At 57.8% G+C, this 27687-nt stretch overlaps 1 protein-coding gene across 2 annotated transcripts; it reads right to left on the bottom strand.

Moving 5' to 3' along the window:
- Positions 1 to 1853: 1853 nt before the first annotated feature.
- sorbs2a (sorbin and SH3 domain containing 2a) lies at positions 1854 to 26372 on the bottom strand. 2 transcript variants are annotated; one of them, XM_029258812.1, is made up of 22 exons: positions 24424 to 26372; positions 24074 to 24198; positions 22164 to 22430; positions 21274 to 21645; positions 20709 to 20775; positions 19899 to 19949; positions 18600 to 18816; positions 17416 to 17530; positions 15048 to 15131; positions 12885 to 12941; positions 11744 to 11793; positions 11441 to 11625; positions 9132 to 10550; positions 8056 to 8138; positions 7882 to 7928; positions 7633 to 7747; positions 7416 to 7544; positions 7117 to 7314; positions 4851 to 4961; positions 4386 to 4435; positions 4170 to 4276; positions 1854 to 3929 (listed from the first exon to the last, which is right to left on the bottom strand). In XM_029258812.1, the coding sequence occupies exons 1-22, from the start codon at positions 24818 to 24820 to the stop codon at positions 3868 to 3870; spliced, it is 4308 nt and encodes a 1435-aa protein (XP_029114645.1). In that variant the 5' UTR covers positions 24821 to 26372; the 3' UTR covers positions 1854 to 3867. The 2 variants fall into 2 exon arrangements, 1 of the variants encoding a protein (XP_029114645.1); XR_003798226.1 differs by lacking the exons at positions 4851 to 4961; positions 12885 to 12941; positions 15048 to 15131 and adding an exon at positions 5866 to 6337.
- Between the last annotated feature and the right edge of the window lie 1315 nt (positions 26373 to 27687).

Genomic DNA, 27687 nt, shown 5'->3' with positions numbered 1-27687 from the left:
CCTCTGTGCCCGCATGAGTGGAGAGGCTCAGACCCCCCCAGTAAAGAGCTGCACGGCCCCCTGTGCTCAGTCATTCGTGGAATCCCAAAAGTGGTGGTGCTTTTCGATGCTGTTCTGCATGTTCAACACGTCTGAAGGAACGTCCTGCCAAATGTGCTTCGCCATTAAAGGTACTTCCTCAGTTTGACCTCTGCGGATCCCCCACCCAGACTCCGACACCGACACCCTCCCTGAGGTCACCTTAAGGGTCACGGGCCCCTCCTCCCACCTGCCGCTTTCAGCTTGGAGTCTCAGCTGGACCAACCCTCAGTGCTGCCGGACCTGTTCGAACCCTGGCGGCACCGTTGCCCCCCACCCCCCGTCTCTACTTCCAGAGTGCATAGAACCACCGTTACACTGATTTACCCATTCATTCATACAGCAGGGTCAAGAAGAGAAACGAAGGCGGGCAGTCGCGAGATGTGCGCGTGAACGGGGACAGACAGGGGCGATTTTATGCGTGTTCGCGAAGGTCGCACACTGACTGGCGGTGTTTTGGTTGCGCGAGGCCCGCGGTCAAGGGAAACGGCGCGCGCTGCTCCGCTCCTTATTTGGTGGGGATGCGGAGGCGCGTCTGGCAGCGGCGCTCCGGCAGCGCATTCCTCGCGTGTCCGCGTGCGAGAGGCCCACGGCCGCGCGCACCTGAAACGCCGCGCCAGAGCGAGCGAGCGAGCGAGTCCTACCTGCCGCTTCCCCACCCCCCGCCACGCGCGGGAGCGGCGGTTCTCGGTCGCACAGCCACGCGCGCGCTCACACGCGCCCATCATTCATCGGCGCGCCGTGTCGCCGTAACCGGACCCTTTAAAAGGGGCTCCGCGTTTGTTTACGCCGTTGCCATGGCGCCCCTGGGACTTTCTTCTTTATACAAACAGGAGAGACCGAGCATCGCAGGGCTGTTTATGGAGGGGAACAGAAAAGCGCATCTCGGGAGGTGGGGGTGGGGGTGCACGGCCACGCCCCCCCTCGCGGCTGGAGATCCGGCCCAGAAAAAAGCCGCGGGGAAAAGACACATCGCACGGTGTCTCCCGTTCACGTTCGGTCCAGAAGGGGACACGTTCAGAGACGCAGACCGGAGGCAGCAGGGGGCGTGGTTGTTAGAGCTGCCACCTTGCCGGAAGGACCCAGGTTCGGATCCTACCTCCTGCTGTAGTACCCTTGAGCAAGGTACCTACCATTAATTGCTATGGGACAGTTGGTAGCATAGTGGTTACGGCTGCTGCCGTCGGACCCGAAGGTCGCAGGTTTGAATCTCCCTTCTGGCTGTGTTGTCTGTTGCGTTGAGCAAGGCTCTTATATTAAGTTTCTCCAGTAGAGCTACCCTGCTACATAAATTGGTAAATAACTGCAAGTTGCTTTAGACAAAAACATGTGATACATGGGGGAAAAAAAAAAAAAATGGTTAAAAAGTGCTTATCTGTATAAGAGGTAAAACACTGGAAGTGGCTTTGAAGAAAACTGTCACACAGCAATGATTCTCTCATCACTTGTGTTCACTGACTGAGCAGCAGTGTAGCACCACCCCTGTTCCACTCTCTTCCATGATGTTCACAGCCCCAGCCTGCGAACACTGACAAGATGAGGAGCGTTTGCTGTCGGTGGGGCAAATAAATCCGCAATGAGCTTGAAGAGGAGTTTCTGGAAAGGTTTCTTTATTCTCATTCATTTACTGTATGTAGGAGAAACTTTAAAAACTGTAATGTTCATTAAGTTTTACTGCTGATTTTAGCTAAACGTGAGGTTTTTACACAACGTAGCCCATAAATAAACCAAGTGATGTGTCTGTGATATCTTTTACTCACTTTTGTTGTGTCGTGAACCACTTAGTGGTAGAAGTGGCTCTGGAGTAATGAAAAGAGTGTTCCAAAGGCCCAGCTGTGTGTGTGTGTTAACTCAAGGAGCCACTGTACTTGTGTCCAAACCCTGATTAATCCCTTGTGTAGCGTGGGGGGGAAGGCAGAATGGGCTGAAACCCTGCAGTGTGTCATTACTGAGGTTCTATGACAGTGACCAGTAGGAAGCAATCAGGCATCATTTATTAGGTACACAATTATCCATCAATAGAAACACACGCACGTGCGTGCACACACGCACACACAATATAAATCACTGCTCATCACTGTACTGAGCGGCACCGCGACAGGACAGGAGCACAGGTCTCGGGACACATTCTTTTATTTTATTACAAACAGGTAACACTGCTAGTCGAAAATCAAGTTAGTTACGTGTTTTTTGCATAAATGTAGCTCGTTTCTGCACCGCGCCGCTTTCCTCTGAGCGCTGCGACGAATGAGACGATGATTAAAAGCGCAAATCAGTTGAGGAGGAAGGGAATGGAAGCGGGAGAATGAGAAATGTCTTTATGAACCAGTGGCTCCCAGTGATTAGAGCTCCATACAGAAGAGAGACGGGGCAACGTGGCAGAGGAATTATCGTGGGGATTAAATAAAGAAAAGCGGTTAAGGTGCTCCGGGGATTGTTCAGTCACACGTGGCAGCAGCGGGCAGCATTCGCACCCCACAGCGCATGGCCGCTGCTCCCGGAAAGGTAGGGAAAGGGCAACGTCGCCCGGCGGCCCTCTCCTAGGACCGCTGTGTCTCCTCCAGGCAGGTGGAAAGGAACCCCCCTCCCCCCACCCCAATCGCCCGCCAGCCAAAGTAGAGACAGTAAATCAGGCAGCTGGAGAGACTCAAAGAAAAGCATCTTCGTCCGCAGCGTTTTCTATCACATAAAACCACAAAGTTAAAAAGGGATTTGGGAGCCGACCGAAACACACGCTGCACTTTAGTGCCAAAAGTGAAAAAGGAGGGGAATAAAAGGTCTTCTTCACTACAGAAGAAACTTCGTCCATCCATGTGAGCAGTGCGCAACGCATCCGAAATACCATTCGCATGACAGCTTTAAACACGTGGAGAGGAAGGAGCCTCTCGCCTCTCTTATTTATATATGGAAGAGAACAGTCAGTAACACTGGGCCTCGCAAGCCTCACGCACCGCTAGTGTCTGTAATATTAATAATTGTACTAATAATAATTATACTGAGGAGAAAGGTCAGTAACACTGGGTCTCGCGACACACACACTCGTCAATCACGAATATGAAATGATGTCACGGTTATGCAAATGAGGCGGAGTGGCTCGCCGCGCCGGTGCTCCACACACGCGGGGCAGGGCGGGACGTCGCCCGGCGCCACCTCGCTCGCTAAAAACCAGGAAAACGTGGCAGCGAGAGGAACGACGCCATCTGTGGACGGACACCGCGTCGCCGAAAGATAAACAAACAAAGAGAGCGAGAGAAGGCGAACAGGGCACTTGGTTCCATCGTAAGGTTTTGTACCACGATCTGTGGTGGCGTCTCTGGACAGGCCGCGCTGTGCATTAGGAAAAGAGCCGTTGCAACTAACCGACATCTTCTGCTCCAAACGTTTGTTACATCTCTCTTTCTGCATCTATTGCATATCGATAAAGACAAAAAAAAACAAACAAAAGCTCATTATTAATTTGCTGAAAAAGGTCTCAAAACATCATACCGTGTGCTGACATCACTATTCCACACAGGGCAGCGACTCTCCCGTTTCGGAGGCCGTCGAGCTGACCTCCGACCCCCGGGACCCCTCTGTCTGACCCCATACTGCCCCCTAGTGGAGCCCGCGGTTTGAAAACGAAGCAAGTGCTGAACTGTGGCAGGGAGAGTCCTCTGGAACGGTGGCTAGTTGGAGCTAAAGGCTATCCTCTGTGTAGAAAACACACACACACACGCGCACACACACGCACACACACACTCTCTCTCTCTCTGTGACGTGGGTGCTGTGCCGCCAGGGGCCCCGTGGGCCCTACAGACGCTTTACGTAGTTCCCGGGGAAGGTGCCAAACAGCTTCGTTCTTCTCGACGTGCCTGGAGAGACGAGACGAGATGAGAAACTCAGAGGAGACTCTGCATCGCATTTTATTAATAGAAATATTTTTATTTATTAATGTGTCTGCTCAACGACAGAACTGACACCACTGATTCAGCCTCCTTCAACTGGAACTAGACCGCCCCCTGCAGGTGAATGATGGTGCTGGCTCAAAAGCCACACACACACACACACACACACACACACACACACACACACACACACACACACACACTCACCTACGAACCAGCCGTCGTCACACCTCTCCATGACATCCACCAGGTCCCCTTCCTTCAGCTCCAGCTCATCCTCGTTGCGTGGCAGGTAGTTGTAGAGGGCCTGGAACCTGGGGGGGTCACAGCGGGGCAGCGGTTAAGGAACTGAGGGGGGAGGGATTTAGTAACGAAACACACAAGAGTCACACGACCGAAAGGGAGCAAGTTGAGGTCACTTACGGCTCTCCTCCACAAGGCGGCGCATCCCGCACAAACGCTGGCCGGAGGGGCTGCGCCACAATGGAAAGAGAGAAGGGTTAGGGTTAGATATTAATTTAAATAAACTATTAAAAAAAGTTCTGTTCATCACCAAGCCAAACGAGCTCTTTGCAAACCGACACAGAGCTTCTCCGGCGCGGTCACAGAGTCACGATGCTGGTAACCATGGTAACTCGGCGTGGGCAGTTCCTCGTCCCCGAGGCCGGGCAGCAAAGCCCACCGGAGAACACGGTACGAGCCGAAGCGGCACCTTCTACCACGTCACACAGCACCAGAGCACCAGAGCACCAGAGCACCAGAGCATCGAGCTGCGGGTTAGACACACTCATGCAGTCCAGTGCTGCTCCTCCACCACAACAGCGCCCCCTGCAGGCTGCTCCGCACTCTGGCTGTTAGTTGCAAGGAAGTGTGGCCCCCGTGCCCTACCCTGGGGGGCGGCGCAGAGGCGTGGCCCACCGGGGACCTGCAGGTCCTCCTTGACGTCACGGGGCTAAGGGGGGGCTTACCCTCAACGACCACGTCGCGCTTAAACGCCGGCTGAAAGAACCAGAACCACGGGTGGGAGGTTACACACTCGCAGCGCATGGAATCTCACACACACACACACACACACACACACACACACACACACAGCCCGGACAGAATGGCTACGTGTGCTTCCTGATGGGATGTTCTGTCAGAAAGTACTAGAAAAGCGCAGCTACCGAGCTTGATTAGGAATCGCTCGGCTCGGGGGTCAAAGGTCACAGCACACGCTCGGGGCGCCTCCCTTTACCTTGGGCTTCGGGGAGCGGGATGCCTGCCGGGACGAGTGCTTGGCTGGGGGAGGGGTGGAGGGAGCGCAGGGGGTGGGGGAGGAAGGGGGCGGAGGTTGGTGGGTGGAGCTCGAGGACATGGTGCCCTGGAGGAAGAGGCAATGTGGACACAAGGGGGCGTTAGACAGGGATCGCGGGCGGCCTCTTCCGCTCGAACCACAGGCCGCATTAACGTCAGCGGAAGTGCTGTCGGACGAATGAAATAACCACAGCAACAGAAGACGGAACAAAGAAAAAGAGGAAGCAGACAAAAAATCAGCCCTAACGTTCCTCCGCACACGGAGGGGTCGGTATTGCTGCCGGACACGCGGTTAAGGTCTTGGCGCTCGAGACACACACCCCAGTGTTAGCAACACACACGGCGCCTCCAGGCCAGGCGACTACCTGCGCTCTCCATCGCCCGCTCTGCTCCACGTCAGGGAGCGGGGGCACCTGAACGAGGTCACAGGGGTCCTCCTCGATGTGCAGTTCCAGCGCTGGAACCACCCCCTCCGCCTCCTGCACAAACTCTCGCTCTGATTGGTCGTCCTTGGCGACGACCGCGTCTTTGTCCCGCCCCTTCACTGAAGGCCACGCCCCATTCAGGGGCGGTGACTCTACTGGCCTCCCTGACCCATGGTCCCTACCGCTTTTGTGGGTGTCGAGACGCCCCGTGAGGATGACGTCCAACGGTCGCTTCTCCCACGGATCACCGGGTTTGCCTCCGTGCCGGGGGGTGGAGCCAAACACAGGAGAGGCGGGGTGGTGGTGGTGGTGAGAGAAGGGAGGTCCGACGTAAGGGGGCGGGGTGCAGGGAGGAGTCACGGTGGGGACGATGGGAGCGAAGAGCGCCTCCTGGGAGAGGACCGTGCGTGTCGACGTGGGGGGGTGTGGGCTTCCTTGGGGGGGCGTCAGGGAGTCGAGGACATCCAGGTCAGCCAGGAGGCCGGAGGGGAGGGGCGGGGGGGTGGGGGCGGGGGTGCCGGAGGACGGCGGGAGGCCCAAGGTGAGGGAGATCCATTCGTCGGTGACGGCTTGCAGGTGCGCCCTCTGGGGGGTGGGGGACCGGTGGCGCGGCGGGGGGGAGGGGGTGCCGCGGCCACAGGGGGTGAACGAGGGCTTGGGAGAGAGAGGAAAGCAGTGAGAGCCGCAAACTCGCCCCGCCGCCTTGTCAAGTAACGCAGCAAATCACAGCACTCGGCACATCCTCATGTGACTCACAGGAAATTATGATTTTTTTAAATTTCAATTTGTATTTCCTTTACCGAAAATTATGTCTTTCCCTGCCGAGCCAACAGGTGGCAGTAAAGAGCAGTCAAAGAGAAGAGGATTGTGGGACCGCCCGAATTCGACTCACTTCCGCAGTGTTTACAGCCCCCGTCTGCTGTTCCCCAGTGTCGATGAGCAGTAAGAACGCGAGGAATATTGTACACGGTCGCGGTCGCGGGAGGAATCGGTCGACAGTCGGCACCCAACGGTTCCGGGGGCAACAGCTTTCAGTCATTTCAAATGTTTATTTAGGGAGCTTAAAGTCCGTAAAAAAGCAAGCAGAGTATTTATTGTTTCTGTATCCAAGACTTTTACAGGACCGAAACGGTCAAGTTCACCAAGAGGTGTTTGTATTATCAACTTTTGTCCGCAGCGGGTTTGGCCGGGTCCTGCTCTCCGGGGGGTCTGGGGTTCGAGTCCCGCTTGGGGTACCATGCGATAGACTGGCGTCCTGTTCTGGTGTGTCCCCTCTCTCTCCGGCCTTACGCCCCGTGTCGCCGGGTTAGGCTCCGGTTCGCCGCGACCCCGCTTGAGACAAGTGTTTGATCCCAGCAGTTACACCGTGAAGGTAACGTGACGGAGGCGTACCGGCCGACCGCGGAGGGGGTCCGAGGGCCGAGCCGACCTACCTTGGAAGAGGAGGGGGTGTGCGAACGGTCCCGGTCACTGGCGTAGCCCTGCGAACCCGGGCTCCTGGTCGGCGTAGTCGGCGACCGCTTAATGACGTCCACGTAGGAGACGGGGAAAATACCCTGGCGCTGCGTCTCCGGGATCCTTCCCTCGTACCAGTTCTGGTCGACCTGTCTGAGCAGGATCACTCTCTCGCCCTGTTGCGCGCACACGCATACACACACGCAGTGTCACTAACTCTCGTAAGAGGAACGATAGAGACAGTCCCCGATGCAGCGGGAGGGGTTTGCTTCTGCACCTTTCTGAGCGACAGCTCCACGTTGGTGTCGGCGTTGAAGTTGTACCGGGCCACCGCCTCGCCGATCTCTCGCACCTGCGCCGGCGGGGGGGGCCTGGCTGGCTGCTGCTTCTCCGTCGGGGCGATTTTCTGCGGAGAGGTGGCAGCGTGGCCGCGGTCAGACCCTTTGTGGGCGCCGCGCACGAGGACACGCGAAGCCGCGCGCGGGAACACGCACCTCCACGTAGGAGATGGGGAAGATGCCGACGCGGCCGCGGTGCTCCCCCTCGTACCAGTTGCTGTCGATCTGGCGGATGATGCTAACCGTGTCGCCCTTCTTGAACGTCAGCTCTCTGGATCACGGCACAAGTGACATCAGAACTGCCGGAGGGGGCCATCCTTCATCCTTTATCTTTGCCACAGAGTACGGCGCCCCCCCCCCCCGTGGACGTCACGGTCAGAACCGGTTCTACGGGGACACACTTACTTTGCCGTCTGTGCCTTGAAGTCATATATGGCCCTGGCAGGCTGTTTCTGAGAGAGAAGGGGGGAGGGGGGACACGAGTCTCTTGATGACATCACCTGTTCGACGAGGTCACGCACGCTCCAGCACAACGCATTATGGGAATGTAGAATGCCGATGGTCACCCAGGGCCGTTACCTCTTTGTCTGGGGTGGTCCCCCTCTTGTGGGAGGTGTAGCGCCCCCCCTCTGGGTAGGAGTACCCCCTGGAGGTGTCCTGATCTGGGGGGGGGGACACAGAAGAGAGGACAGTGAGAGGTGGTCGGACGTGCGGGGGAGGTACCTGCGCATGCAGTATGATGACGAGGACGGGTGGTGATGGCGTGACCGCCGGGGAGCAGGGCGTCATTCGGGACACGGGGGGGGTCACAATGGGCTTGGCTGAAAATAAGCAAATGAAATGTGGCTTTCTTGTGCCGAGGGACCCCTCCATGCAAGACCGTCCATCCGTTCCAGCCCACGGCAGGACATCGGCGTGTCCGCGTGACCACGCGGGACAGCGGGTGAAGGCAGAGTTGTGCGTGTGTGTGTGGTGCACACACATACAGGGGTGGACACATGGGCTGGGAGCAGTGCAGGGGCATTCGTTATTATTATGTTACATCACGTTTTTTCCTTTATAAACTCCGCCTCCTTTACAAACTCCGCCTGGAATGCTGGAATTTAACAAACAGCCTTTCTGGTCAGAGAGGAGCCGCTTTACCAGTGTTACTACCGCGGTTGGAAACTGGGCTGCCTGGGTCCGTGTGTGTGTGTGTGTGTGTGTGTGTGTGTGTGTGTGTGTGTGTGTGTGATGGTCCACACTCTGCCTGCTGTGGGTGGTCTTCGAGGGATGGGGGGCGGTGCAGAGAGCTCAGACAGCATGAGCCATGCGTCATACACCACAGAAGATGAAACATACGCAACAACAGAGAGTTCACTTTCTCAAACGCGTTCGGCACAAAATGAAACGGCGCCATGGGAGAACAAACGCGGGTACGAGGAAAAACGGAGTGAAAATAAACAAAACAAAAATCACAGAACATCCAAAATGAGAGCACACAAACAAAAAACGGAAAACAACAGATGTGCGTTTCAAGATCACGGTGGGGTCGACGCCCGCGACCCCTTGGGGAACAGGAAGAGGGGACCTGTCCTGCTGCCGCACGAACGCAGCAACACGACACGGGGCGGGGGGAGCATTGGGGGGCAACGGAGAGGTCACGTGCAGTCCACCTTGACCGTAATCAGCATAGGCGTGGCTCTGGCCGCGGAAGTCTGTGTGGTGGTAGGAGGCACTGTGGTCAGGCCAGTAGGGGGCGCCGTCGGGCTGCGGGGAGTAGGGACGCAGGGTGCGCCGCAGCGACGAGTCCCTGTCCGGTACCTCGGGCAGCAGCTCGGCCAGCAGCCGCCGCAGGATCCTGTCCTCGGCGGCGCCGCCCCGCGCCCTCAGGTGCTCACAGACGTCGCGCAGGGCGCGGTCGAGGGCCTCGTACACGGATGCGCCGCGCTTGGGGCGGCGGGTGGCGCGCTCGGGGTTCGAGCCCTTGCTCCGGCGGAAAGGCACTGGGCTCACCAGGAAGGCGAGCTTCGAAAGGCCGGGCTGCGCCTCCTCCCGGCGAAGCGGGGGCCGTCGCTCTCGGCGCGCCCTCTCGTGGCGGAGCATGGTGGTGAAGCGGGTGTAGGAGGCGGGGCAGCGCCCCTTGCAGGAGCCGTGCAGAAGGCGCGGCAGCACCGGGTGGCGGCCGGAGCCGTACAGACTCTCGGAGGAAGTGAGCGAGCAGCGGTCGAAGTCGCTCTCGCTGCAGAAGGAGGAGCCCTCCACCTGTATGAAGTCGCTCAGTTCAGAGGGCGCTGCCTCGCGGTCGCTGTCCGAGCCGTCGAAGCGGGCGGGGGCGGCGCGGTGGGGGCGGGCGGGGTCCTGAGGCGCGCCGGGGGTCGGGGGGCCCCCGGTGTCGGGGCGCTGCGGCCGGCCCTCGGGCGAGTCTCGCGCTGGATGGTCCTCCTCCAGCAGGGACTCGATGGAGAAGCGGCGCCGCGGCGTCGTGCCCTCCGAGCCCGCCGCCTCGTCCAGGTTGGGCATGGAGCGGGACTTCTGGATGAGGCGCTCGTACTCGGAGATGCGGGTGGGCACCATGTCTCGGGGCACCTCGGGGCCCTGCTCCCGCCACTCGGGGCGTCGATCCGGCTGCCTCTCGGCCTCCAGCTCCAGGATGCGGGCGCGCACCGAACGGATCACCTCGGATGCAAGCAGCTCGCGCCGTTCAATGCGGTGCATCTTCCGGTATAGCTGCAGGAAGCCCGGCACATCGTGGGCCGGCCGCTGCCGGGCCCGCGGCTCAGGGGAGTCGGGGGCGGGGCTCTCGGAGCGCGCCCTTCCTGGCCCCGCCCCGGCCCCGCCTCCAGCCCCGCCTCCATCCATCAGAAGGTCGTCGCAGCTGCGCGATTTCAGCCGGGGCTCCGGTGCTTCCTCGCCGCTACTCCATGTTTCTGCGTTCTGCCGGTGTGTCTGCCACACGGAGCGCTTGGAGTCCGGCGGGACGGTGGCGCACGGGGCCGAGGGGGGCGGGCGCAGGTGACGCCGGTCCCTCGGCCCTTCGCCGACGGGACCTGAACAACCTAAATGCGGTGAGTACATTGGGCTCATATTCCCACCTTTGGTATCCGCCGCGAGCAGCATGGCAGGAGAAAAGAGAAGACATTAAGAGGGTCACAGCGACACCTGCTGGTCGGAGGTCTTACTGCGGTCAGAGGGAACACAGACACATGGTGGGATGCCAAAGCCGCCAGTGAGAGACTCTTTAGCAGTTAGATGGGGTTGGGGGGGGCATAAACAGCAGCCTGTTACCACGAACAAGAGTGACTCAATATTTTATGTCTGGGAGGAAACAGAACTATCACCACGGAGACATGTAACACACACACTGCTATCAGCTTCCAATGTATGGCAGAAATGCCGGTAAGAAACGCCCCCACTGAGGCGTGCGTTCAAGCGCGTGTCAACAAACTGACGTCCGTGTCAGATTTCCACACACGGACACGTTTCGCCAAGTGGCGTGTGTGTGTGAGACAGCTGTGTCCTTGCGATCTTTTGTAAAGATGGACTTTGGCTAGGCTGTAAATAAACCACACGTGGGGTTGTAGTAACAGTCACAAGCCGGTACATAAGACGGTTCCACAGCTGACAATTTTTTTTCCAACATCTGAAACAGACGCAAGTGAACGAATTTTCATTAATTACATTTAAATTTTTCAATGATAAATAATACATAATAAGTGGGTTTATAAAGATGTAATTCAAAATGATAAATAAAATGAGAAATTAGCTAAGGATTCATATTTTATCGTCGCTTTTTTAGGGTTTGCTGGATCCACGGAGTGATATTCGGAAAAATTTTATTTTCGTGGGGGGGCCACGTACGGAGCCCCCGCGAACACGAAGGATCCGGTGTGCTTTATCACAGCGGAACAAAGGAGAACAAATGCGCGTGTACGTGAATTGGTCTCGCCGTGTGCGTGCGCTCGAGCGAGCGAGTGGGACTGACCTTTGACCCTGGAGGGCGAGGAGGGCGAGGATCGAGCCAGGGGCCTCCGGGCGGCGCCGCTGCTACCGCTCCTGTGCGGGTCCCCCGATCCCGGGGACGGCTGGGGGGCATTCCCGTCGCCCTGCTGCCCCGGCTGGCTGAACGCCGGCTCCGACTTCCTCCGCTTCCTGTAGTCGCTGGCCGAGCTGGGGGGCAGAGGGTGCACGGTGGAGGGTGAGCACCAAGACGTGTGTGTGTGTGTGTGTGTGTGTGTGTGTGTGTGTGTGTGAGAGAGAGCAGGTGATAATACAAGGGAACCATCACCTCGACGGTCTGTCTGGATCGCGGTCCACCGGAGCGAGGTACAGGGATGTCTGCAAGAGAACAAAGAGGAATGAGCCTCACACTGGCGCCCCCAGCCCAGTGCTCGGCCCCGCGGCACTCCCCCCATCCCCCCCACCCCGGATCGCCGCACAAAGGAAGCATCAAAGCATCGCTGCCCCTCCCTGCAACCCCCAGCGTGGGGCAGCGGATTGGACGAGCAAGCCGGTCCCTCTCCCTTTGTCCCGCCCCCACCTTTGCTCATCATTGCCCACTAATAAACAGCACCCCTAGTGGTGGATCCTTGTAACTGCAGGACTGATCAGAACCTTATAGGAAGCACACAGAGCTTCAGGTGCACGCGCTCCACCCTGCTCCACAATACAGGTGAACCTGCTCCACCCCCTACACACGCACCCCCCGGCTGTTGCCGAGTGTGCCTGGATGCCGAGACACTCTGACACGCTGGCCGTGCGTGTCAGTGACGAGCACACGGGATGTGCCGTCGCCGGAACGTTCTTGTCCACCTACTGCCGGGACCGAAGCCGCAACAGACACACCGCCGACGGACAGACAAACGGTCCGACCAAGAGTCTGGTTTCCCGCCGTTATTTTCCACCGCCGACGAGGTTCGAGAAGCCCGTCCTCGGTGAGAAGCCGCGGAAGCTGTCGGAGCTCCTGTGGCTGCGCTGCTTAGCGCTCAGGAGCACCGGTGTGACATTACCGTACGTGTGCATTACACGCAAACGAACGCACACGCACGGGCGGCGCCACGTGTGAACACTTTGTAGCTCGGCGTGTTCGTGACGCCAAAGTTTTACCACCAAGCGACAACAAAGGGATAATAATACCGACGTCCCTTCGTTTATTCACTGGTTCGGTTCTGTAACAAACTAAAAGATTGCCTCCCCACACACCGAGACCAGGAGGGCACGAACACAGGCAGGTATCGTGAAAGAGCAGGTGCGACGGCACCGCCGACGTTCGCTTACGTCTCAGCATTTCTGAGCGCCAGCCGAGTGTTTACCCGTTGCTAGGCGACCGGGGTCCCGCCAGCACATGCTGGGAGAGCCAATCGGAGGACGGCGTTACCTGGCACCTGACAAAGACCGTGGCTACGGCGGTGGCGCCTGGGAGACGTTACCTGGGAGGGGCCTCGAGGGACAATGTCTGGATTATAATCCAGGCGCTTTTTGGGAGGCTTGGGTGTCAGAAGCAGCAGGTAGGAGGAGGAGGAGGTGGAGATGAGGTGGAGGACAGTCAGTGGCATCATGGGAAAGAACATGTGGAAAGAGTGACAACGTTAGAGAACGGAGGCGAGCGCACGTACGCACACACACACACACACACACACACACCAGACCCCATGCGTAAAGAGTGTAACCTGAAGAAATGGGCGTGTCCATTTGCGAATTAATTCATGTATGATTAGTAATTTACCCCCCAAAGAGACTCGCATCCTACAGCCAGGGAAATTGCTACAACGGCTCATGGACATAGTACACACACACCCTTCTTCATACAACAGCCTGTGTCTGCTCTGCTTTCCACACACTCCCTTTTCACACGATCCGCGGTGAAGCGCATTTTTCGGAACGACGGCAACGACAGCAGCTTGTTTAAAGGTGCGATAAATAAACAAGATCGGGGGAAAAAAAAAAAGACTCCTCTGCCGCTGTTGCTCTCTAAGTGTGTTTGTTCTGTCAAGTTTCATGTGGTAAAAAAATCATTAAAATCCATGAGCCAAATACATATTGGATTCACCGATGCGATGAGTGGAATTACAAAAGACAAGATAGAAACTATTTTGTTACCAATATTACAAAAATATGTCGCTGTTATTGATACAAATACCTTTTACTTCGGTATTCTGATTAATGTGACACATTTTTAGTCTGAGAATCTGAAATAAAGTCACTGACTCCCTCACAATGAGAGTTATTTTATGGATCAAATCAACCATATTACGCAAGGAACGGGTGTTTTCACCATTTACCATAGCAGGGTACTTCTTTACTGTGTCACATTTCCTGACAGTTCATTCTGGTTAAATAATGGAGGTTTGAAAGATAGCGGCCGGCCGAGCGAGCGCCCACGGTGCACCACCAGTCGCACGTCACAAGGTGATGCTGCTGTTACTATGGCGACGATGCAGCAGCATCACTGGACACCAACATTTGTACACTTCAGGTTCCACTGCCATGTGCGACATGTGGCATAAACACATGTTGACACTCAGTCAGCTCCTGCGTGTTCATGTGCGTGTGTGTGGAGCAGTGAGAGCACAGCAGTGAGAACCCCCCCCCCACCCCAGCACCACCGCTGCTGCATTTCCCCTGCAGTCCACGTGCACTCAACTGCCGTCATACAGCAGGTCAACTCTGGTCACACAATAGTGGAACAAAACAGGAGTCACACAGACACACACGCACAATGAACCACAAAGATGTGGTGAAAATGGGCAGAATGTGAGGAACAGGACAGTTTCCCAAAGGGTGCAGGTCTGAATCCCAGCAGCTCCTGTTGCTCCCTTGATCCAGCTGCTCAGCTGCTGTGTGTCCATGTAGAAATACCATGTTTTTTGTAGGGATACTGTGTTTTGTACAGTACAACCATCTTCTACATTTGTTACATAAGATCGCAATTACAGAGCAATGTCCTTAGTCGGAATGGTGTCGGATAACAAGATGAGGTAAGAATTTCACCCCCTTCTTGAAGGGTGGGGGTTGAGTGCAGTGTTGGGTATATTGCTGGGTACATGGTTGGATACAGTGTTGCTCATGTATTGGAGCTCAGATGTGCAGCTCATGTTCATTTCTGCACCCCAAACCTTTCCCAGGCTATGCTGCCACACTACTGACCGCGCGCACACACACACACACACACACACACACACACTTTTAGCAAAAGACACGGTGAGGAAAAGGATGAGAAGAGCTGTGGAAGCGGTGCTGGGTGGGACGAGAGCGATGCCAACAGCAGCACATTTTCTTAGAGGAGTGAAGAGCCTCCGGGGCGGCGCCGCGCCGCGATCACCGTCATAGGTCGCAGAGGACACGCAATCAGTTTGGGACACGTGTCCATCTCAGGACGCGCGGGAGGACTTTCTCCTCAAGAAAATATTAGGGCGTGGGGTCAGGTTTCCAGGGAATGCATAAAACCACACCAACCTGCTGCTCTGTGTGAGTGCGCGGCGCGCTCACACAGGACAGCGGGCGCCTCGACGTGCCGAGCAGCTAGAGGAGAGCACACGCGTGCTGGCGGTGGGCGACGGCGGCGGGGGAGGGGGGCGGGCACACGTACTTACCGGCTGCCCGAACTCCAGCTCGGAAAAGAACCTATACCAGGGCTCGTTCTCTAAATCTATGTCATCTGGGTGTAAGGAGCTAGTCTGGAGTGGAGAGTGAGAGTGATGGGGGGGGGGGAGGAGAGAGAGCACAGAAATATGGATGGCTGTGGTGTTCCCAGCCGTCCCGAAACTCAGCAGTGAACCATTCCCGTGTTTCACGCTCAACAACGGCGATACGACGCGCCCGAGGAGAACCTCGACGGGCTGCGGTACCGAGGGGCTCCAGCAGGGGGCTCCACTCGCTCCACGGACACAAGCCTGAACGCGAGCTTTCGATCCCATCCCTTCCATCCACCAAAAACACGTCCCACGCGCACGCGTCCTCGGCCGCTTCGTCCAGTCTGTTCCTCACGAACGCCCGAGAGAATCCCTGCGCCGAAACGGGGGGGCCGATTCGGGCCGTACACCACCCGCCCCATCCCGCCCCTCTTGCAGCGACCGCAGGCAGAACCGGGTCACAGCACCGCAGATCTTCTTCAAACTGCTCGCGACGTGGAGCCTCCTCACCTCTCCTGTCACCGCCTCCTGCTGAATGGAGCTCAAAGCTGCTGAACAAAGGTAACCGGGCGTGATGGGATGGGAACGGTCGACATGTTAATCTGCCTACGAATGACCCCAGTTGACCGCTGGGCGGCAGCAATGGGACGCCGAGTGACGTGACGCCGAGGGACACGCAAGTGCAACACCTCGGATGGTATAAACCTGAAGCGGAACAAATCTGCGGGACACCCCCCCCTTCCCCACACACACATACACGCACACCGATATTACCTCATTTCTAGAGCAGAAACGCGGTACGATACCCCACAACAGCACAGGGGGCCCAACTTACAGGCCCACAAACTCATCGAGCGCCAGATGTTCTGCTCTCCGCCGGTGCGCCGAGATCGATGCCGAGGCTCTCGGCCGCTGCCCGGAGCATCCTTTCATCTCAACAATCTGCCGATGAAGATGTGATGCAGCAGGCGTGCGAGATGACTGCGCTCACAAAGCGCGGCCGAGTTCACGCCGAGGCTCCTTGACCGTTCACGACTCTTTTGACATCGACTCTCGTTGACCGCTCGTATATTGGGTCCTTCTAGAATGTTCCGTCCCCCACTGGTGTCCTTAGCGTTAAAGGGCTGTGTCCACCGTCACCGAGATCGAGTCCCTCCACCTGGGTGCCGCTCATCTTCCTCTTTCTTTCTGCCTTCCTGTCCAGGGGGTCCTTAAATGTCCTCCGGCTCGTCCGGTCAAAGGAGTCCATGTTTCTCCTGTCCTGCTCCTCCAGTGTCCACCGTGACCGATGTCACGTCAATACGGTGTTGCAGGAAATATGAGACCGAACAGCACTACTGCTTCTTCGTGTCGATAAGCCGAGCTGGTCGAGGACACGTTTGAGGACACGTTTGAGGACACGTTCCTGACCTTCCGCCGCAGCCCTACCGAGCGCTCGTCCCTAGAGAACCTCCTGCTGCTGGATCTCTCGTTGATCCCAAGAGGCTCGAGTTCTGAAACGGCTCGTACGTCTCCACCATTCACAATTTTCTGCTACCTTCTTACTCTGCTCTTCGACTAACACTCGTGTGCTAGTAACCACTACTAACCACTACTGACTAGCAGTGCTGCTGCTCTTTGACACACTATGGAGAGCTCTGCACCCTCTGTACCGGTGTGCTGACCGTGCAAAATAAACACTGAGGTGCAGAGCCTGGAAATGCAGCGATGCTGGTAAAGTGTGTGTGTCTGCACGTTACAACGGTTAATCACAAAAAAAAATGTCCAGGGGGGTTTTTACACTCAAACCACCTTATTTCTTCAAAATGAACACCCCCTCTTCATCGAACCCACCCTTTCGCTGCCGTCCACCGGACGAGGGGACGGTACCGTCTCACTTACACGCATTCGTTTAGCTGATGTGTTTCTCCAAAGCGACTTACAACGTTAACGTTACAATTATTTACCCATTTATACAGCTTTGTCATTTTACTGGAGCAATTTAGGGTAAGTACCCGGCTCGAGGGTACTACAGCCGGAGGTGGGATTCGAACCCGCGACCTTTCGGGTCCGAAGGCAGCAGCTCTAAACGTCCACAGAGAGCGGACGTCCCGAACTCAGTCGCTCCGAAAGCGCCCGAAGAGACGAAGCGGAGCAGGTCGCCCGGGCGATCCTCTCATGAGGCGATTTAGCCGAGACCCCCCGCGATCACGAGCAGCGATTAAAGGATTACATCTCTAATCTGACAGGAAACGGCAGCATGAAAATAATGCACAGTTACGCAAGAGGGAGGAATCGTCCAACCGCGACACCGGCGGTCGAAACCCGCTCTCCGCGCGCAGCCACTCACCGGGCGCTCCTGCTCCAGGATCGAGGACTTTCCCGGCTCGTACTCGAAGATGCTGCGAGGCTCGGCGCGGTACTTCCGCGTGTCCACCTTCCGGTCCGGGGGTCCCCACTCGTTCCTGAGCCGAAGGGGGGCGAAGACGGAGAGTGAAACCGCAGCGGGGCTCGGGTAAAAGTCGAGTAAATCCTCCACGCGACGGACCCGCGGCGCTCCTACGTCCCTCCGACCCCGAACTGACCAAAGCAAAGGGTCACGGCCGGGAGCGTCCACCGCGGACGAGTGGGTTCAGCGGGCGTCCCGCGATAACCGGCGCGACGCGCCCTTCCCACGGTGGAGGACGTACCGTCCGTGCCTTTTCCATTTCTAATTAAACCAGATACAGTATAGTGTATTATTTGGTGTTTAGAAAAGTACCCAAAGTAACGAGTGCGGTAAAATCAGAGAGAAACGCCGTGACCGGCGGCTCCGTGTGCCGTCTCACACCTGCATGTGACGCAGTATAGTATAATAATACAGTATAGCGTAGTACAGTATAGCACGGTACATTACAGTATAGTACAGTAGAGTATGTGTCTATTGACACATCCATGTAATGGTCAAAGTGCTTCTAACAAAAAATATTAAAAATTAAAAAATAAAAGGGGCAGCTGGTAGCGTAGGGGTTCGAGCCGCTGCCTTTGTGCCCAAAGGTTGCGGGTTTGAGTCCCTCCAGCTGTAGGAGCCTCGATCGAGGTACTTACCCTAAATGGCTCCGGTGAAAGTTACTTTGGTACTGAAATGGATGAAGGTAAGAGTGCGTTGATCGCGATGGGGGTTTTGTAGCCGTGTAACTTTTTGCTGTATTAATTCAGGCAAAGGACCCTCATCAGTGGTGCGAGAGCAGGAGGTGGGATTCGAGCCCAGGTCCTTCGGTTACGAGAGAACGGCTCCAGTCACCGCGCCACCTGCTGCCCCCTTCATGCTCATTACTTTTGGTACAACCCCGACATAATTTACCTCGTCTTTACCACATGTGCTAATGAGATCATTTCCGTCACACTTTGTTATCCGCGCGTAACGTTTAGACCCTCGGAACGGTGACGTTTCGCTACTGAAAACAGTCCTTGGGGAAAAAAAAAAAGATCGGAAATGCACGACCGCCGCCGGCTCGGTCCAGCAGGGGGCGGCGGTGCGTCCGTGCGTCTTACGCGTCCGGTAGATCCCGCTCCCGTTCCCGCGGCTGCAGCTGAGTCAGGGACGGCATGGGAGGGGGCGGCGGCGGCAGGGGCGACGGAGAGACGGCCGACGGGGAAGGCGACGGGTCCCGGAGGGCGGCGGGGCCGTTGTCCGAGGGGTTCTTGGACAGAGGTCGGTACGTGTGGGTTCGCGGGGGAGGGTGGGCGTGGAGAAGGCTGGACGGTCCATCTGTGACAGGAGGAGAGACGCGTTAGTGCCGGGGTGACCTCGGATACTGTCTCTGTGTGTGTGTGTGTGCGCGCGCGCGTGCAACTCCTCTAACAGCACTGTCCTCCGCCTCCTTTGCGCGAAGGACAAACACCCTGTGCACCCGTGTGTCCTCGGTGACTGAGGACGATCCTCAGTCATTACCATGGTGCATTAACCTACTTACACCGATTTACTCATTCATGTGGCAGTGTCATTTTTACTATGCCAATTCAGGCATAGTATTCAAGTATCTTAATCAAGGGCACTACAGGAGTTGGGATTCGAACCCGCATCCTTTGAGGGTAAGATAGTAGCTGTAACTACGACGTCACTTACTGACCCCTGACATTTACACTGGTGCGTTTTTATCCCACATACTGTACCTGTAAACCACTATACGCGCACTTTACCCTGAGAACGTCACTCATATATAATCCATGCAGTTTCAACAAGCTCTTGACCTGAGCAGGGTCACAGGGAGCCGGAGCCTATCCCAGGACCACTGGGCGCAAGGCTGAAGGGGGGCACACCCTGGACGGGTTGCCAGTTTAGCGACGCACGCGCACGCTCGCCACGGGGAATTCAGCGTCTCCGATCCTGTGGACTGTGGGAGGAAACCAGAGCACCTGGAGGAAGCCCCCACAGACATGGTGAGAACACGCACGCTCCGCACGGTGCGAACGGGCCTCAAACCCATGTTCTCCCGCACCATCCAGGCACCGTGACGGCCACTTCACGTCATTTTACACAGAAATTACGCATATTTAAAAGAACGAACCGAATTTGAACGAGAGCGAGCGGCAGTTTCACAGGCTGCTGCTGTGCTCTTTCTCTGTGTTGTCACGTTTTGTTTGTACCTGTAACTATGGTTACTGTGCGCTGTGGCACCTCAGTCCAGTGATGTGACCTTAACATGACGTTGGGGGTCAGCGCTCACGTCTAGCTTGGGGGGGTGCCGGGGGCCAGGCCCTCATCGCACACCTTCGCGACCGGTACCGGTCTCTTGGTGTCGGCATTGTGGGGGGGGGGGGGCACCAGCGGAGAGACGGGCTCAAACTCACCTGTGTTCATCGCTGCGTACGCGCCACTGTACGAGTCGGCGTAGTCATCATCTGTGGAGGAGAGAGAAATATTCCGAGGGAACAAAGGTCACCGTCACAGTCAGGAGGCCGCACGGTACGGAGGCTCGGCGGGTGGCGCCGGCGCCTCGCGGACGGCCGGCTACGGGTTCGAATACGGCTCATTGCGTCTGGAGTTTTTACGTTCTTCCCGTGAACGTGCGGGTTCCTCCTGCAGACCAAACACACGTTTCTAGTGTACTGGTGTGTCTAGATTGCTGCGTGTGTGTGTGTGTGTGTAAAGCTTTACGTAAACACAGCTCATAAATGCTGACAGCCCTTTCAAGGGGAGAAAAACCTTTAGCTGAAGTCAACAAACACCCCCCCCCACCACCACCACCACAGATGGGCTCTAATGGGCCTCGGCTCCGGGATCGAGGACGGGATTTAAAAAGCAGATGGACGACCGACTTGCGGTGACGCCTTAACTCACACTCGTCACCGGGCAGTCAGTAGCGCACAATAGGAGGCCCGGGGGTGGGGAACATATAAAGACAGGGATGTTTATCTCACACATTTACTCAAAGCAACTTCCCGCGTTAAGCTTATTTACACCGGTTTACCCCGTTATACTCCAGCGTGCATTTTATACTGTATCACTTCAAGTAACCTGATCAAGGGTGGGATTCGAACCCGCAACCTGTGAGGTAAGAGGCAGCAGCTCCAACCACTACGCCACCTGCTGCTCACTTCGCTTAAGGGGAAGTCGCACCCGGACAAGGAGGAGGAGGTCGCGCGAGGACAGGGCCGTACCTGGTTTGTGCACCATGTGGATCTGCTTGAACATGGTCTTGTACCAGTCCTTGGGTCGGTCCACCGTCTTCGGCGGGAAACAGACAAAGAGCAGCGCAAAGTCAGCGAGCGCAGAGGGGCACGGTAAAATGCACGGTAAAGCACGGTATCTGGGGTTGGCGGAGGGGACGCCGGAGACGAACATCCGTGTGTCACCGAGGCCCAGCTGCTGCCGCTAATACGACTGTTTTCTCACATAACTCACCGGGGGGGTGGGGGGCTGGAATGACCGATGCGGCAGAACCGCTTCCCCGAGCAGCGGATCAATAATGTCGAGCTCAGCAGCCCCACCCCCACACCCCACACCCTACGGCTCAACGAGGCACATTCTGTGGCCCCGCGCTTAGGACTCGGCCGATCTGGGATCACGCGTTGCGATCGTCCTCCGGGGGGGTGCGGGGGGGGCCGTCACGTAGATGCCCGCGTCAACCAAAGAGCCAATCGGAGGCCCGGTGTCAAGTCACACGTCCCCATGTTTCTAGCAAACAAGGAGCCAATGAAAATCCTGCTCGGGCGCCGCTCTCACCGTTCTGATGGCGATGGGGATGCCGGACTCGTCCACGGGGCCGATGCCCTCGTAGTGGGGGGCCTTGATGATGGACACCCTCCTCTCCTCCTCCTCAAAGCGGGCGATGGGCACGGCGACACGGCCGGCGTCGGACTCGCGCTCCCGGAAGAAGGCGGAGGACGGGTCTGCGGGGGTTCGACGGGGGGATTCGTGACGTTCTCGGTGAACAGCCCACCCATTCGGGGGACCGCGGCGCTCCGGCTCACCTGCGCTCCAGCTGGAATGCAGGGCTCCCGCACCGGGGCTGAGGGAGGGGGGCGCCGGCGGGTAGGCCGGGCGGGAGAAGGCTCCCTGACCGAAGCCGGTGCTTCCGTTCACCGCCGCGCCGCCCTGGGAAACACAGGAAACGCGGCGCTGAACGAGGGCGACCCGAGCGCCGGGCGGGAGGGTGCGGGAGGTGCGGCGTTAGTGGGGGGCCGCGGGGGGCGCTAACGTGTTAGCCGTGAGCAAACTCCACCACGGAGGAAGCCGAACGGACGTTGTGCTCGGGAGGGGGCTGCCGGGGGAAGCGCCACCAACAGCAGCACCGGGGGCGTTCCCTCCTTCCCGCAGGGCTGTTAGGACACGTTTAGGTCTCATTAATGCGACATTAAGGTTTCATTAATATGGCACACGCACACGCACACGCGCGCACACACACTCCTGCAGTAAACACTCTACCGGGAGGGAAGGGCCACACCGGAGGGCCCACAAGAGACACACCGGGGAGACGCACTAGGACGGAGGGGCGGAGTTAGTGCTGGCAGTGAGCGGGATCGGGGGAGGGGGGGGGGGGGGGGCTCCATACAGCGTGTGGTTAGTGTCTGGGGTACGGGAGGGGCGGTCTGGGGGGCGCTGGGGATAGTTACATTGGTGGCGAAGACGGCGGTGGAGGTTAGGGCGGTGTCGTCGGCGGCAGCGGACAGCAGACACAGTGTCGGGGAGGGCGTGGCCGTGCCGGGGGGGGAGTCCACCTGCAGCTCCTCCAGCATGCCGGCGGACGAGGACGAGTAGTGGCTGAGGGCGGACGCGGTGAGGGGCGATGCCGCGCGCTCGAAGGGGGAGGGGGCCAGAGGGGTGGGGGAGGAGCATGGGTCTGGCGGGGCATTTCCAGGGAGGGTGGGCGGGGCCTCAGGCTGAGAGGGCGGATAGAGAGACAGAGAAGGGAATGAGCGGATGCGGCGGGGTGCGGCCCGAGGGGTGCGGCTACTGCGGCCCGAGGGGCGGGGTCTGCTGCCGACACACGACCGGGTCCTGCCCTCGGGGGGAGGGGCGGTGCTTTGGGTGCTCTTTACCGCCACCTATTGGCCGGCCAGGTGCAATTGAATATGAACCGGAAACAAAATGAAAAGAAAAACGAATCTGGGAACGCGTCACTCGAATGAGGATCTAGAGAGTCCCTATAAACCAGAGCGGGGGGGGTGGGGGGGGAGGTCGTCTTTGGCCCATAGTGTGTGACGTGTGTCTCGCAGTGCAGTGCGGCTGCGGTTTGGGAAGAGTGTACGTTCGTCACGGTGGGGTCAAAGTGCGCGCCGGGGAGGCACCGCAGCCAGGTGGCATTGGAGCCGGGGGGGGAGGGGGTCGCGCTCCCACACCTGGCTGTCGTCGGACCGCGGGAGCGAGCCGGAGGCGGAGACAGGAGTTACGGTTGGGTCGGCGCCGCTCTCGGGGGGGGGCGGGCCTTCGCCGACAGGCCCAGTGTCTCCGGCACACGCGCTCATCTCAACGACCGCCCTGTCGCCGAGGGCGAACGAGCCGGCCCCGGGTTCCGCCAGCGACCGCAGGAGGCTGTAGGAAGGGGGGTCGTGGCCCGCCGCGGCGGAGCGGTAGCTCTCCCTCCGAGGGGGAGGAAGGGGGACCTTTGAGGCCCCCAGAAAGTTCCGGAGCAAATGATGGGGGTGGGGGGTAAAGGACAGAACACACGACAGGTGAGAGAGAGACGGCGAAGGAGAAGCACTTCCTGCTCACGAGCTTCTCGACACTTTTGTATTACATTTAGTGACACATCGTTCATACCGGGGGGCTGGAATTCCGCAGCCCATGAGCAGGGTGGACCTGGCATCACCCCCACACACACACACACACACACACTCATATATCACTGCCAAGACTGCACACGCACTTTAATTCCAGTGTTACACCGTAAGAACAATATATGCAATGAATGCAAAAAAAAAGACATAAAAACAACATTTTGCGTTTTGTTTCCACAGCTGGACGCATCCTCGCACGCTCCTCGTGTACGTGCACACGCAGACAGGGACACGCACGCGTGTGCTTCTTTACATGTGACCGCAGGGGCTGCACCCTCACTAAGTTTAATGCAATAAAATGTCCGAAAAATGACTCGGAACCACATTCCAATAAACCCCATAACGCAGTTCTACGCTTCATCTTTCAAAGTTGGTTCATTTCTATTTTTTTTAATCTTCTCGGACACGTCCTTAAGTCCTCGCGCGCCGCGCACACACACGTCCAGTGATCCCAAGAGTCTTTTGATTAATCTCAAAAAAAGAAACCCACAGAATTTCCCTCCTTCCTTTTATGGGCATATGGAAAAATAAGCCCAAGAAAGAATTCACTCGTGGTGCGTTCTGGGTGGACTTTCCACCTGGGACTGAGCGCGCTCACACACACACGCACGCACGCACGCACACACACACACACACACAAAGCATTTCGATCATGAGATCTGCACACTGTGCCCTGGACCACACAGATGAGCAGCCAGCGGGAGGCGCTGTAGCGGTGCGGTGACGGTGGGCGGCGGCCTGTTTACCGGCGTCGGCGACTTCTTGTCCTGCAGGTTGGGCCGGACGCTGCGGAAGCCCTTGGCGGCCAGAGAGGTGGTGCCGGCGTCGCCGTTGCCCAGGGCGTCAGTGGCGCTGCGCGACCTCCAGGCATCTGCAAGGAGAGCAACGCAGACCGAAGGGCCTTCAGGGCGCCGGAGCCTCTTCTCCGGCTCCCGCGACCCCTCCGAACCGCGGCGCCCGTGCTGCGTTTCTGCAAATGTCGCTCCGACCCACCAGCGGCGGCGGGAATGGAGTGACGTGTCCGTGTGACATTAGTGAATGGCGGAGAAAAGCGCGGTATTTGGGGGGGGTCACGCCGCAACCGTAGAGGAATTACCTGAGTCGGACGAGTGAGATTCGCTTCCTGAAAAGAAAGAGGTGGAGGTCAGCCGGGGCGAACGCAGACGGAGCGAGTCGTTACCTCCTCTCAGGTGAAACGGGAGAAACCCGCACTGATTCGGCATCACACGAGGGATTCGAGCCAAGCCTGCAACAAACACCATCATCGACTCTACACAGATTATGACGATGATGATGGTGACGGTGATGGTGATGATGATGATGAAATGGAAAGAGCTCTGGGCAACAGTGAGAGATGGAGCAGGAAGAGGAGGATGCTGGGGGCACGGAGACAATAGCGGGGGGGGGGAGCGCTGTGAACCATGAGGGCCAGCAGGCGGCGTACCGCTTAGAGCCGTCGCCTCAAAATCGCAGGACTTGGGTTCAGATCCCATCTCCTACTGTAGTGCCAGTGATGGAGTATTTGCTCCCTTACTGCGTTTTTTAAATCTTTTTCCACGCCGAACGTTTTCCGTTCTTCGCCTAACGTGTAGCGTTAGACGGAGGGCGGGGCGGTGAACGAGTAACGCCATGGGAAAAATCAAGCCCGACGGGCGCCACGCGGCAAAGTCACCGCTCCTCACACTCAGCGAGCGCCGGTGTCACCTGCAGCCGCGACGACTGCAACCGAACACCGATTTGAGCCGAGCGTCGGTCCTTCGCGTCGCCGGGCGCCGGTTTCGCCCCGTTCCTCCGGGCGCAAGAGCTCCGGATGAGCGACGCCGCAGGGTTTTTGAGCACAAAACTCCTTTTTCAGCTCTTGCCACAAAATCTCAGCTGGATTCAGCTCAGGATTTCGACTGGGCTGCTCCATAACCTCATTTTATTTTTACCGCCCCCCCCTCCCATCCACTTGGATGTCGACTTGCTCGTATCTTTGGTAACATGAAACGGTAACTAACGATCATACTGCTGCCGTACAGAATGGCCTCACCTGCTTCAGGTACCGAAGGGGCGGGGTTAAGAGCCACGACGGATGGAGGGATAAGCAACGCGAGGCACGTATTTGGGGGACAAACCCCAGAGCCCGCGGAAGGCCGAACGAGTATCCCGCAAACTGGGTCACCGGCACACGGGTTCTGGGAGGAACCGACTCCGAGAGCGGGCGGTTAGCGGTCGGGCAGTCGGTCCCTGAGGGGCGGAGGGGGCGGTCGCTGCAGGAAACCAGAGCCACCGCAACCATCTATTAAAAGCACTTTGTGCCGAAAAGCGCTTCAAATCGTCGGATCGAGGCGGGACCGACGACGGGGCGGAGTCGAGGGCCTCCGAGACGAGCGTTCGGCCCGACGCGAGATGAAAAAGCCACGGAGCTAATGAACCCCGGGAGGGCGGCGGTTGAGCCTCCTTGACGCCGCTCTTCATTTACAACAACAAGTTCCTCCATCTCCGCCTAAGTGCTGCCGAACACGACTCGCTCTTTTATTCGCAAATCCGTCGCAACGAATCTCGGTGTCACTCGCAAAGTGCCCCGCCTCCCCGCGGCATTTGTGTTTACGGCCCTCGGCACGGAGCCCCGCGATATTTACGAAGCTCCAGACGTGAGCCCGAGTGGATACACGGGGGGTCGTGCGCACACCGAAGACCCCCCACCGAGGGCGCCGCGAAAGCTCGATAGTAGGATGCAGTACGAGAAAGGGTGCGAACGCGAAGATCCAGGTGGCATGAAAATGGAGGGAAGGAAAGTGTCATTTAAAACACGTGTTAAAAGCAGGAAAAAAAAAAAGCAGAAGAAGTTCAAGCGCCAGCAGCAGCAGAAATGACTATAAGCAGTGCATTCGGCAGGCGGGTTCCGTCGACATCCCGCAGGGGGCGCGGTCGGCGAGGGAGGGTGCGCAGGGTGGCGGCAGCGGCGGTGGCGGGGGCGGCCGGTACCTGCAGCGCCACGCAGGTCGGGCGAGCTCTGGACCCTCTTCGCGGGCGTCAGCGTCACGCAGAGCGCGGAGCTCTTTCGAGCCTGTCCTCCGCTATCTGGGCGGCGGCATGCAGAAGCCCCGCCCCCAGCACAGGGAAGGTAAAGCACATGCACCGTTATGGCTCCGTGGCTAAAACACGCACACGCCTTCACGTACGACGCTTCGGTCACACGCGCTCTGCGTGGGCCGTGGATCGGAGCGCACGCTTCCCCTGTCCGCACGGTTTGCCCCCACGCTTTGCGATTCCGGGTCGCTTAGCAACAGGCGTGTCACCGTAGTTAAGGACCGGGACTTTGGCGGCCGAGAAGCTCTCGGACGTGCGGCTCACGCTTGCTGCCAGGCTCGCCGGAGTACCGGTACGCGTGCACAGCAACCAATCGGGTTAAAGCATTCCGTGTCCTGGCGGCCAATCGGGTTAAAGCAACACTGGAGCAAAAACGGGCTCGTCTCGCATGGAGGAGCTGAGGGCATCCGGTGCCGCATGCAGCATGTTGAGTGACACGCACGCACACGCACGCACACGCACACCGACTCGCAGTCAGTTTCGATCGGTCACAGGCAGCTGTGCACACCGTGGTATTTATGCGGTGTGGTGAGGACTGCGGTGGACGGGGACGGTCTCTGTACACAGGGCTGTGTGTTACAGGGTTTGGGTTCTTTCAAACACAAAGCCTTATGGGAACAATCTTGGTGGAAAAATCAGTAAAACCTTCCCGCATTTATTAATCCCCAGTACCTGGACGCTAACGCGACCCCCCCCACACCTATCTTATACATTCATGTACCTGACGCTTTTCTCTAAAGTGACTTATAATTATTTATCCGTTACGACAAGGGGATAATTCTATTGGAGCAATTTAAGGTAAGTACCTTGCTCAAGGGTACAACAGCTGGAGGTGGGATTTGAACCTATGACCTTTGGGTCCAAAGGCAAAAGCTGCAACCCCCGTACCATCAGTTGTGCTGAAAAGAAGGCGCCTGCTAATCGCCACCTTGATGTCCAATACATGTAGATGGACAGGGGTTCGGAACCTCGCGCTGCCAGTTCTAGTCCTTCGGTATCCTCTCACACACGCACGCACGCACGGGCCGACGATGCGCCTGGTGCCGCGGCGGCGCTCAACGTACCTGTGTTCATGGCGAGCGCCTCTCCGCTTCACGGCTCCTCGCTCTCTGTCCTGCAACAGGCGACACGGGGGAGCGGTGAGGACACTGCGAGGACGACGGCGTCTCTTCCTCTCGCACGCGCTCACATTTCTTCCTTTCTTCCGTGACCTGACGCGTCGCTCCGGAGCCGTGAAGCCGCTCGAACCGATTTACATATTCAGACAGCGGGGTAATTTTTCATG

Source organism: Scleropages formosus, chromosome 16 (genome assembly GCF_900964775.1).
Source record: "Scleropages formosus chromosome 16, fSclFor1.1, whole genome shotgun sequence".
In the NCBI taxonomy this organism is placed as follows: domain Eukaryota; kingdom Metazoa; phylum Chordata; class Actinopteri; order Osteoglossiformes; family Osteoglossidae; genus Scleropages; species Scleropages formosus.
This window is presented reverse-complemented; position numbering and strand designations above follow the sequence as displayed.

Excerpts from the sequence above, each read along its gene's own strand:
- sorbs2a (XM_029258812.1), bottom strand. The coding sequence starts at position 24,820 with ATGGGATCTGAACCCAAGTCCTGCGATTTTGAGGCGACGGCTCTAAGC. Across the intron at positions 21,646-22,163 it reads CCGCCGTCTTCGCCACCAAT|GGCGGCGCGGCGGTGAACGG; the intron begins GTAACTATCCCC and ends TGTGTTTCCCAG. Across the intron at positions 15,132-17,415 it reads TCCTGGAGCAGGAGCGCCCG|ACTAGCTCCTTACACCCAGA; the intron begins GTGAGTGGCTGC and ends TCTCCACTCCAG.